The sequence below is a fragment of the Mauremys mutica genome, chromosome 12 (genome assembly GCF_020497125.1).
Source record: "Mauremys mutica isolate MM-2020 ecotype Southern chromosome 12, ASM2049712v1, whole genome shotgun sequence".
NCBI lineage: Eukaryota > Metazoa > Chordata > Testudines > Geoemydidae > Mauremys > Mauremys mutica.
The window spans coordinates 73,605,060-73,617,211 of record NC_059083.1 but is presented as its reverse complement, the minus strand read 5'-3'; the positions used below and the strand labels follow the sequence as shown (position 1 = coordinate 73,617,211).

The 12,152-nt window shown below is 46.3% G+C and overlaps 1 protein-coding gene across 1 annotated transcript; it reads right to left on the bottom strand.

The window, feature by feature from the left end:
• Positions 1-579: 579 nt before the first annotated feature.
• On the bottom strand, positions 580-11,244 carry LOC123346335 (meteorin-like protein). The gene is made up of 4 exons (XM_044983668.1): positions 11,143-11,244; positions 8,611-9,020; positions 6,559-6,618; positions 580-2,239 (listed from the first exon to the last, which is right to left on the bottom strand). The coding sequence occupies exons 1-4, from the start codon at positions 11,241-11,243 to the stop codon at positions 1,923-1,925; spliced, it is 888 nt and encodes a 295-aa protein (XP_044839603.1). The 5' UTR covers position 11,244; the 3' UTR covers positions 580-1,922.
• Positions 11,245-12,152: the final 908 nt, after the last annotated feature.

The following is a 12,152-nucleotide window of genomic DNA, read 5'->3' as shown; positions in this document are numbered from 1 at the left end:
GACGTGTGTAAAGTGTAGCACAGCTGGAATAGGAACACAGACACCATGCACGATCTCTTGTGTTATTCATTATTCTGTCAGCCTGTGGGTGGTTCAGGTTGCTAAATTCAAGATTGGTGAGGCACTGCACAACACCATTCCTGAGCCAGGATGGGTAAGGAATGGTGTCTCTAGCCTCTGTTTGTCAGAGGGTGGAGATGGATGGCAGGAGAGAGATCACTTGATCGTTACCTGTTAGGTCCACTCCCTCTGGGCCACCTGGCATTGACCACCGTTGGTAGACAGGATATTGGGCTGGACGGACCTTTGGTCTGACCCAGTATGGCCATTCTTCTTCTGTTCTTCTTAACTACATATTATATATCTGATATGCATGCATTTATATGTACATAACTTGTACCCAGATGAATTTCATAGTGGATCATCTGTATTTGAAAACATCTAACACTCAGTAAAACATTGTGTAGCTACGACAAGTTCTTCTGAAAGACTAAGTTCCTAAAGGAGCGTCGATCTATGATCAAGCTTTATGAAAACAAAATATTTTATTTTCCAGGTAACGTTGCTGAGATATAGCTAAGGGCCTTTGTACTCATAGGTAAAACAAATACACAATGATGTATAGGATCAACATGTACAATTTTGTTCCCAAATATACAAAGCAGTCAAATACAGTACATAGGTGATCAGCAGACACAATGTCTGAAAGTGCAAAGTACAGCTGGGAAACATGGACTGCACTTTAAAAAACCAACCAACCACCACTAACCCTTTAGACAAGCCCACTCCTACAAATGATCTTCAGTGAGCATGGACTTTCAGAAGAGCAGAGTGAATGCTGACTCTGGGATGTACCAACTGTCTCTGAAACTTAAGTTCCTCAAAACTTCATTTTTGCTGAGCAAAGTTCACAGTGCAAACATTAAGTTAACAACATTGTTCACTTACTTAATCACAAAGCAGAAAGCTCAGATTCAGGAACAGGACATCCGTTTCACCTCTTTTGATACAGCACAACCTTCAGTTGCGTCTCAGCTGGATCACTTTCTACACATCGACCACTACTTACAGTGAATTGTGATTCAAATGCATGCGCTTGGGGGCTAACCATGCATGCCTTACCAGGCAAGACTTGCCTTGAAATAAATGGTTTTTACCTGCAGTATCTTTCTTATAGGGCTTGACTGAATTGGGACAATTCATCATGTTAGTAACTCATGTTAACCAGGATGATGATAATCACAAGAGCCCTTATCTACACTAAGGTCGTTGGCTGCTATAACCTGGTGCAGTCATGGGCGCTACACAGCTTTACAACAGCCAAGCTCATGTCCCAGAGCCTTAGTTAGCTGGTGTTCTAATGAACTGTAACTTCCCAAGACAGAAACCGACAAACCCACTGATAGGCTGTGGGCTTAGTAGTTCAGCTCAAACTCTCAATGTCATGGAGTCTGCATCCTCCTTACCCTGTGCATGCAGGGTGCGGGGAGGGAAGCTAGTGAGTGAAAACTGAAGCACAGAGTGAAAAAAATAAGTGTGGGGAGAAAAATGCTAATGGAAAATACAAAACCAATGGGACACCCACTTAGGGCATCCTAGATTTTGTGAGGCATCTCCTACCTCTAACACACAGCACAGGCTACTCTTCAGCTGGGGTGGGGAAAGTAGTCCCATAAAAAATCAGAAGCTCCCCTGGAGGCAGGAGAGACACCTGTAATTGAATTACAAGCAAAGCACTTCATGAATGTAAACCATTCCGCGGCCTCACTGGCCTAGTCTGAGAGGTTCATAGAGCCATAAACTCCAGGAGGCTCTCCCAGCCCTAGATCCAATGAAATCTGTCGTCAGCCTTTGCTGAACCTCATGAACAGCATCCAAACATGAGACTGGGATCCTTTTACTCCGCGCTCTGGACATGCATTTCAGTGAAACTGAAACTCGCATGGGTTTGTTCCCCGTTCTCTGGCTGCTTGGTAAATAGAACTGAAGTCCTTAAATCTAGGGGCACAGCCCAGCCAAGCTTCTCCGAAATGTTCATTGCCAGTGAACAGGAAATCTCCAGCACCTTTCTTTACCTTGCACCGCAGCAGGGTTTTTATGGGGCCTCTCCATTCACCAGTTGCTTCATCCTGTCGGAAAATTTTGTTTTTCTGCCTGTAGACTTTCTGGCCGCTGACTTCAACCTGGGACATGTGATTTTCAGGGTCATGGGAAACATTTCGGATCGATCCTCTCACCACTAAATGCGAAGACAACATGAACAGTGAGTTGGTTATGGCACAGCTCTTTCTGATAAAGAGTTCAGCTACTATAGTATTTTAAGTGCATTTTTCCCTAGAAGGAATAATTTTCTGATATTACATAGCCCCTTTTATACCGATGGTTCCACATCACTGTACAATTAATTACCTATTTGAGAACTTGCTGACATGCAGCCACTTCTGGGGTATAACACAGCAGCTGTGTGCACCAACATACAGCGACAGTCTAGTTCAAGGGTTCCGTAAATGTTTTCAGTCTCTGTTCCCAGCGAATGACCCTGTCATGGGCCATCACTCCAAGTCCCCACTATTCCTTTTGGACACCAGTTGAAGCACGGTTGGAAGTTGTAGTGTGGCCAAGCCTCAGAACAGGGCTCAGTCTACACTACCATTTCTCATGCTGCTGCCAGTGGTAGAGGTGCATTGATAGGCACCAGTGCAAATGCAGCTGAAGTGTTTCCCCCTGAGAGCCCCAGAGAAGGGCTTTGCAGATGCTCCATGGATCATAAATTGAGAGCCATTTGTTAGGTTGTTAATTTATCTTTTAGATTTCCAGTACAAATTCTGCGGTTTTGCGATTTTGAGTGCTACAGTGCTGTATTATTTCAGGTTTCTTAAGAGAACACCATGACTAGTAAAGCATCGAATGTCAGAAAAAAACTGGAAACCAAAGCTAGCTATTTCATTCCTACAATGCAACTATGGACAGATATTAGACTAGAATCAAAAATTCACCCAAATCATCATTTGATCAGTAGCCTTGTTTTGACAAAGCTTTGATTTGTCATCATCAGAATCAATCTGCAGCCATGTTCCACCTCCATAAGGACTAAAGGGCACTCGATGTTTTAAAAAATGTATTGCCCAATGTGAAATCTTCTTGCATAAAAAAATAAATTAAGCTAGTGAACAAGACAGACATTCTAGGTTCAGCTCTTCCAGGGGTATAAAGCGACACAGCCCCCGTGAAGTAAATGCAGTGATGCCATTTGAGGAACTGGCCTAATGTAAACTAGACCTGGGGGAGCTGTTCGTACACAGTGCTCTGGATGGGTAATGGTTTGTGTTCTGTTGGACACTCTTGGTGATTTCCAGAGGGGGGCTTCCTGTGGATGCAGGGTCCATGCTAGTGTAGGACTGGGACCTTGGGTCTGGTCGACTCTAGAAAATTGTACCAGAAAATCTCACTTCCCCGCCCCCCAGCACAGCCTGGTGTGCATACACACCGAATTTTGTCTCCTACTGACAAACGCTCCATTTCCCCCAGCGTACTTATTCAGTCCCTTTTTTCGGAGCAACAGAAACCTTTATGCCTCTTTAAACCCGCCCCACCCGTCAAAACTAGCATAGCTGGTTTGGGAAAAAAAAATAGAATAAAGGCCTAAATAAGTTTAATCATTTGTGTCTCCAGCACAGAGAGTGTCATCCATTTCACAACTGCAAAACTCATGCCCGTTATTTGCCGGTGTGAAATCTTCCTCTCCGTCCCCGTCCCCTCGCCCCCCAGCCCCCAACAATCAATGGAAACTGACTTTTTTTATTATGTTTCTTCAAGAACAAAATTCCATTTGAATCCAAAATACAGGGAACGCTCAAGAGCATCCCTCAACCATTCTGCCAACAGGCCCTGAGCAAATGAGAGGTTACACATTGAGCTGGGACTTTGCAAAATATCCATCACTTAGCTCTTTCCTTTGGGGATAATGGTCTCATTAGTGTAAGGGGCACAAAGAGCTTATTTCTGAAAAGTCCAGGACCTTCCTTAGCTAATTTAATTTTCAAGGGCTGCAAGGGCTTAGCACAACAGATGTCTCCGCTCTGCTCTTCATCTCCTCCTTTGTGTGAGCATCTTTAATCAGATGCAGTCAAGTCTATTGACAAGCTATAATGCACTTGTTCCTGTTCCTCAAAGTTAGGCCATGAGCTGTGCAGGAGCAGTCACTGAAGACCTCTGCCTTAAGAATAACCATAAAGCCCCCATTCACTCCCGGTGTCATTTACACTTTCATTAGCAGCTATTTTCTCTAATCAAAAAAGTTGATGATAGCGATTTGTGAGCGTAGGGCAAGGAAGTCAGGTCATAAATAGAGTCCGTTCAAAGGGCTATTTCTTCTGGTCTGTTGGTGCTATAAGTATAAATGCCCCCCATTGTGCACCCTGGGCCTCCACATCTGTCAGTCTCTGGGGCTACGGGTGCACAGAGGGAGAGCTGTTTGCATGGGAACTGATAACTTCATCAAGTAGAAACAAGGGGGTAGATTGCGTCAATTAGTTCAAATGAAGAAGAAAGATGATTGGCACAGGAATAAACTGAAAGGAGCCCAGGTCTTACTATGAAAGTTTTGTACTGATATGCTAATATAGTTCTACCAGGACAACCCCTAGAATGGATGTAGTTACACTGGAATAAAGACGTCTTATATCACGATAGCTTATAAGTAGGCTTGAAAGGGGTCAATTTTTATCAGTAAGCATTGGTAAATGTCCATTTCACCACAAACTGACACAATAGTTCCATCCATGATCATCAACATTTACAGTTAGGCAAAGTAAAAAAAGTGCTGCTTGAGAACTTCTCAGAGTTTGATGTAAGGCTATTTCCTTTGGCTGTTCTAATATAGACAATTTGTGTTTTAATGGCTAACAACCTTTAACTTTTGAATCTCAACATCTACTGTCATTAAACAACGGTCATGACATAATTTCCCACACCTGTGAAAGTTTAAATTGATAAAAATAAAGATAATTACAATCTATAATTTTGCACAACTGAACATTTAAATTGAAAAAAGCTTAAGTATAAACATTGATGTAATCTGTTGGAATTACGAACAAATAAAAACTGAACGCTGCCAATCCTAGCTATAAGCATATTTAACTGTGTCCACATTAGGGGAGGTTGTATGGCTTTAACTAGACCAGTATAATTAATATGGTACAATTTGTGTGTGTAAAGGAAAAATCAGTGCAATAAAACAAACCAAAAAAAATGTTACAGAGCAAGAGACAATACTGAGAAGTAACAGATCAGTAGAGATTTTGCAAGATGAAATAAAGGAGATAAAGCCTTTGCTACAGCATCATGTTAACGGTTTCCCTACTTTATAGCATATTAATGCATTTGTTTTCTCAAAAGGGATGTGCAATGCTGGGGCTGAAAAACGGTGTCATTAATGAAGGGTAAAGCTTCTCATACAACTAGGTTTAAGTCACAAGCAATTGGACTCCATCAGTAACCAAACTGGTACGTGTGTGTGTGCGCGCGCCTATTTGTGCTAAGTATAATAAACCACTGAGAGCACGATATGAAAGAGAGAGTAGAATGAAAGGGAATGTACAAAGGACAATTATAAATGTATCTGTGACCCTATCATGTGCAGGCGCTGGCATTATGTAGCAGGAACTATTTCTGATTTGGCTTCAGTTTCAAGGTTGCACCCACTGAGTTGATCAAGGATAAAGGATCTCCTTGAGGGATAGCAGAATCAATGGTGTCCAAAAAGATATCTTTTTTTTTTAATTTGGTCAAGGGCAGTGTAAACTGGGGTTTTGCCATCGACGTCCATCGATGCAGGATCAGGTCTATTAACATTGTTTGCATCTGATGTTCTATAGCATCTGTGTGAGGTTGCATCTCTAACCAGACTCACTTTGGGAAAGTTTGATGTGGGGGTATAACGTACAGCCAGTGCTTAAATTCTCATAGAGTATTTCCTGGAGCTACCAATATGCTATAAAAACTGCAGGGATTTGAAAATATTTACCAGAGCTCCGCTCCGGACAGCTCTGGCTGAATTTAAGCCCTGGGTACAGCTCCACCATGAAACACATGGCGAGGAACAGTCCCCACAAAGATTGCTCTGCCATCATTACAGCAGTTTTAAGGTGTGATCAGTTTGGAAAAAGCCAACCTGCATAAACAGGGATTTTACAAAATTCTTCATATCTGTGCAATTAGATGGAAGGTAAATAAAGAATATTTCTGCTGCACACGTGTGTGCATGTGCAAAACTATCAGAAAGTGAAAGGCAAGGGAACTGTGACAAAATGATTCCAGCAAAAAGCTTCATGCCAAAGAGGGAGCGTGTATAATGTACGTGGAAAGAAAAAAAATTGCTAGATTCACTGTGTTTGATCTACAGATCTGATTTATCCCATCTTTTTCATTCTTTGACACAAGCTCGTGGAGTTTTCAGATTGAAGAGCAAGAAGATCAAAGTATTTAAAGAAGAGGCAAATAAGCCAAAATAATCAATGCATAATGAGAGGCAGAATATTTTCCTGTAAGTCTGCTTACCAAAATCACTACTGCAAATGGCCATCAGAAGCTCCATGTTGTCACAAGGACGGCACATCGCTAAAGAACAAAAGAATCAGTTACTGATCAATAAAATGATTGCTAACAGACTGGTGAAGTGTGTGAGGACAGTAGCCTGAGCCATTGATTTCAATGGGCTTTGGACCAAGCCAACAATATTCTTACTGTCCTTTCTCCAGTTCAGTAGTTTTTGGAGCTATCATATAGTAGAAAACTTTGGTACTTTACGCATCCATCTAGGTTGATCCCTGACAATATCAAGAATTCTAGGTGGATTTTTTGTTTAATTTCCAAAGTGGATTCCATTGGAAATCTTACAATGCTGGACTGCAGCACCAACGGCTCATTGCAACAGTTACAATACTTTGCACTTCTGTAGCCCCTTCCACCCATTGTGTGACACGTTATATTCATTGCTGGGAATGCTGCAGTAGCACTCTGGTAAGGGGCAGTGCTAGAGACCATGGCTCTGAAATACGGGGCTATTTTATAATAAGGATTCAGAGAATTTCCAGACACTGTCTGAAACTAATGACCTAAATCTCACAGGGAGAAGTGACTTGCTCACAGTGACACACTGAGCCAAAAATAGAACACAGAATTCCTTACTCACAGTCCTAGGCTTTAAGCACAGCGCAAAAGTCTTCCTCACTGATTTTCTGTTACATTCCTTCCTGTCTTAGGCTAGGGCAGTTATAGCTTGGTAGCTAATATAGCTATTTCCTCACTGTGAAAGACACAGACCTGATGCAAGAATAATCAGAAGACCAGAATCAAGGAGGATGTGTCTAATGAATCTGGGGCCTCCATCCATCAACGTCGAAGAGAGCATTATGGCTGAGTTTTCCAAATGGCCTTAAGGGAGTTAGTTGCTCAAATCCTATTCAAAGTCAATGGGAATTGAGGGTTTAACTCTGGAAATCCCCATCCATGGCTCAAAGCCTGCTTCCCTTGGGGGACATTCCACTTCCTTGCTAATAGCTGGGCATATGCTGGAATATTTGTCATTTTGTAATTTTCAGGGCCATGCCTGCTTTGTGACAGACGGATGTTCATACGTGCTTAATTCTGTCATTCTAATTTTGAACATGCCACTGGGAAATCAGTTTGTTTCTGTTCCAAGTAAAGGTTATTTCATGATGTATTTACTTTGATTTATACTAAGTTTATTATACAGAACGTCTACGTCAGGCAGTGCTTGAGTGTGCCAATCTCTTTACAATTACACCCTTAGGTAAGCATATTCCTCAGTCACAGCCAGTACACAAAACGAAGCCTCTCCCCCCAACACTCTAAGAAAGGGGAGAAGACAGTGGGAAAGTGCTGTGGTTTCTCTTTTTATTCAACCTCCTTTCCCCCTACAGCTGGCCCCAGCCCTGAGCCACTGTGATATGGGTTGAAGACATTGTCTGAGGGTCTCTCAGGGTACAAAATGGGAACAGAATCAGGGTAAAATCTTCAAAAGCACTTTAAGAACTTAGGAGCCTCAATCCCATTTACAAAAGACACTCCGATCCAGATCCTCAAAGGCATTTAGGCTCCTCAGTGAGACCTGGGCTCTTAAAGTGCCTAAAGTCATTTCTGACAAGGGAACTCAGGAGCGTAAAAGTCACTTAAATGCTTTTGAAAATGTTCCCCCGTGTTCCCGTGCTGCTTGCTCAGGTGCCCATGATTAAATTAGCTGACAACTGTGGGGACAGGACAGAATTTTCCTTCACAGCAGTGGGAGCTTTTCCTGCTTTTGGAGCACGGAAGAGGGATCGCTCGACTCTGTTCTGTAAGCATCGCCCATGATCAATGTGATGTGTTAACAAGGGGAGTAGGGAGAGGGGCAGGTGTTGGGGTTCATCGGTAAGAGATTATCCCTCTCCTGCAACAAGGAACACCACAACCCCATTCATGAAATTGGTTCCCTGTGGATGGAGCCCTGCACCATTGTGGGAACCCTACAGAAGTGGCTCAAGCTCTGCATGGGTTGACCTGCATCGATCCATTCACAGGATCGGGGTCTATGGGAGATCTCAGCCTTACCTTCCACAAGGGCCATTTTCTGGACGTCAGGGCCCGCCGCGCTCTGGTTGCTCAGCAGTTCGTACTGGAAGCTGGCCGTCCTGCGGCTGATATCCCTCTGCGGGCTGGCCTGCAGGAAAAGTGCTACCCGCTGTGGTGTGTGGGCACTGAAGCAGGACACGTGGCGCAGCCGCGCCTCCTCGGCTTCGCTCACCACCAGGTGCAGCTGGCCAGCGCGCTCCACGTAGATGCTGGCACCCTGGAAGTCACTCGCTGGCTTGATGCAGACAGTGGTGTGCCTGGTGCTTGACAGGTTGGGCTCCAGGACAACACGCAGGGCTCGTGCTGGGTACAGCCATTCCAGGGAGCCCTCGGTGCAGCGCAGGTGGACCTGCTCCACTGTGCGGGAACGGGGTTCCCAACTTAAACCACTGCCAAGGCAAGGGCAAAAATACATCGTTAACAGTGAACAAAACCTAGGCAGCACAGGCTAGTGGGAGGCAGCAGAGTGAGGTCACTCCCTAACCTGCCACTAACCTGCTGTGTGATCTGGGGTAACCCATTTTACTGCTCTGTGCCTCTGTTTCCCTTTCCACCCTTTGTCTTGCAGGTTAAGATTGCCAGCTCTTCCAGACAGGGACCGTCTCTTTTTATGTGGGCCGTGCCTAGAACAACATGGCCCCCATCTCAGCGGGGCTTCAGAATACACATCATAAATAACAATCCCCCTTTTTTGTACACGAAACAGGGAAAGAAATGACCCACGGGGGTCAGAGCCAGCCTGGATGATTTGCAAGTCTTGTCCATCTCCTGGTGCCTGGCCACCGCTGGATTGCTCCCTACCCTCTATTGTCTCCCCATTTTCAAGAGGAGACAGCAACGTGCATCAAAAGTCTTGTTGCAGCAACTACGGGATGCAGCTTCATGGGCTACATTATTAATGATTGTTAGTACTACATTTAATTATTTCTCTAGTGGCAGCTAATAAAGGAGAGCTGCTTCTGTGGCGAGCTGCATGGTAACAGATGTAGGGTCACTTTTTCAAACTTTGCCACTCTCCCAGCCCGGACAGAGTGGAGGGGGGGTCCTGCTAGCGCTCTAAAAATCGCAGTGAAGATCGCACTCTGACGCCACAGCTTGGGCTGTGAAGCCCACCCCTCGTCCCAGGCTTCAGAGTCCACACTGCAACTTCAACGCTAAGCCTATGTCCCATTTTGAAAAGTGCTCAGCACTGACAAAATTCCCATTGCCTTCAATGGGAGCAGGGTTAGATCAATGCTTAGCCCTTTTTGAAAATCCTACCCCTTGGAGCAAGGCCTAATGCCTTTCCATGAGAATTAGGTGCCCAAATGCCTAAATCACTTTTGAAAATGGGACTTAGAAGCCTAAGGCAGGTGGACTTTGAAAATGTCACCGGTAACTACTATTGAAGAGTCATTTCGAAACAAAGAGCTGGCCCTGGTTCTGATCTTGCTCACACTAGCTTTACATCAGTGCAATTTCATTAATTTGGAGTTACTTTTGATTATACTCGTAGCTTAGATCTGAATCAGGCCCAGTAGCTTTAGTACTACAGCTGGTTAAAAAATGATGGTAATTTTTGTGAAAAATTTGAACTACGTTTTCCTTCAAAATTATGACAAAAATATTGTTGAAAATTTTCCATCAGTTTTGTATCTTCCTGGTGTTTGACATACACTGATTTGTTAAGGGGAAAATCTTTCAACATAGCTTGACACCCCATGTTAGGGTGCAGGTGTTTTCTGCAAAGGGCAAATCCTGCTTTTTAAAAAAAACACTTAAAATAAGACACTGACATGGGGGGATGTTGTAAAACAGTCTGATGCTATTTCTGCTGTCAGGGTTCAGGCGTTCATTAGACAAGAGAAACAAAATTCAATATTGTTCTTTCTTTCTCTAACATCAAATCTAATAATGGACGTCATTGCTGTTATATCACCGGATTGCTTTTGCCATGGCTGTAAAAAAAGAGGCCCAGCTTTAAAAGCGGGACTGGGAAGTTGGCGATCCGGGCTCGTGACTTGCTGGGTGGCCGCAGACAAATCAAGCTGCGGCTCTGTGCCTCAGTTTCCCCCATCTGCAAATACAGAAATAATATGCAATGTGCCAGCCTCAGATGGGGTGTGTCTGTAATGGGCATAATCGGCTCCGCAGGCACCACGTACCTATAATAGGCAAGAGCTTCACATGGTTTTAGGCAGACTGGACGCGTCTCCCCGGTCAGAAGGGCCAAAGCTGCTAACCCCTAACCCCAAGAGTTCCCTCTTCCAGCTGCCGAGCGGGTGGAAACATTTCGATCAAATCGGGGTGGGAGGCTGACAATCCCCCCCCCGCGCCTCCCCCGAGCAGCCTCATGTCCGGTGACATTTTCTGGGGGGTTTCTGACCTTTCGGGCAGCCCCCGGGATAGCGGCGCCAAACCCAACTCGTTGTGCCGGAAAACAGCTCACTCCAGCCCCAGGAGCCAGCACCGCCTGGCCCTGGCCCGGCTCTGGGGCGCCCCACCGCTCTGCACCCCCCGGCCGGCGCTTACCTCCCCTTCCAGCTGCAGCGATCGGCGGCGCACGGCTCCAGCCCGCTCCCCGCCAGCAGCAGCAGCAGCAGCAGCCGCCGCGCCGCCCGCCCGAGGGCCATGGGGGGGTGGTCCCCGCCGAGCCCGGCCCCCTGGCGGAGCAGAGCCCCGCGCGCGCTCGCTGCAGCCCCCGGGACACAGGACGGGCGCGCGGCGCTGCTGCTGCCTGGCCCGGGGCTGCCGCGTTATAAACCTGGGCAGCGGGAGGGGGTGGGGGATGGAGGGGGCCTTTGCTGGGACACCCCCCCCCAGTCCTGTCAAGTGGCCCTTTGGCGTTGGGATGGCGGCGGCAGCGGGGGGGATGGCTCTTGGCAGCCGAACTGATTGCAATAGGATATGACCCCCCGCCCCCGCGCAGGCTGTGGGGGGGGTGGGGCCAGCTGCGGAGGGTGCATGGGGGCTCCGGCAACCTGGTCAGGCAACCTGGTCAGCGCCCCCCCCCCGCCTCCTGTGGGGGCTGCTGCGAGCTGTTGGGCTAAAGCTGCTTCCACTAGATCCCACCCAACCCCCCCCTCCCTTTGGGCTCGTGCCGCGCCGCTCCGCATCCCCGAGCCAGCACTGCAGCCGTGTAGACACACAGGGCCTGAGCCACCAGGCGCAGCCCGCGCCCGCTCTCCGGGCATTGCTCGTGCCCCGGCCATTGGGCTCCAAGCCTTGCGCACCCAATAAGGCTGTGGGGTGTTTTTAGCCCTCAGGGGGCAGCTCCTCAAGCGGTGTAACGCAGCATCGCCAGTAGAGTCACTCCAGCCCTAAGCTGGACTAGCGATTTTATCCCGGGATTTGTGGGAAATAAAGATAATTGTGCAGTGGGGCCGTCTAGCTGTCTGGTCTTAGCCCTTTCTGTCTCTCATTATAGCTAAAGCGGGAGACAAGCTCCCTTTTGTCTTAAAAATATTTTCAAGTGATTAAAAACACTTTCTCACTGCAATTTAAGAGCAAACAACAAAATCATGTCAACATAAGCAAAGCAA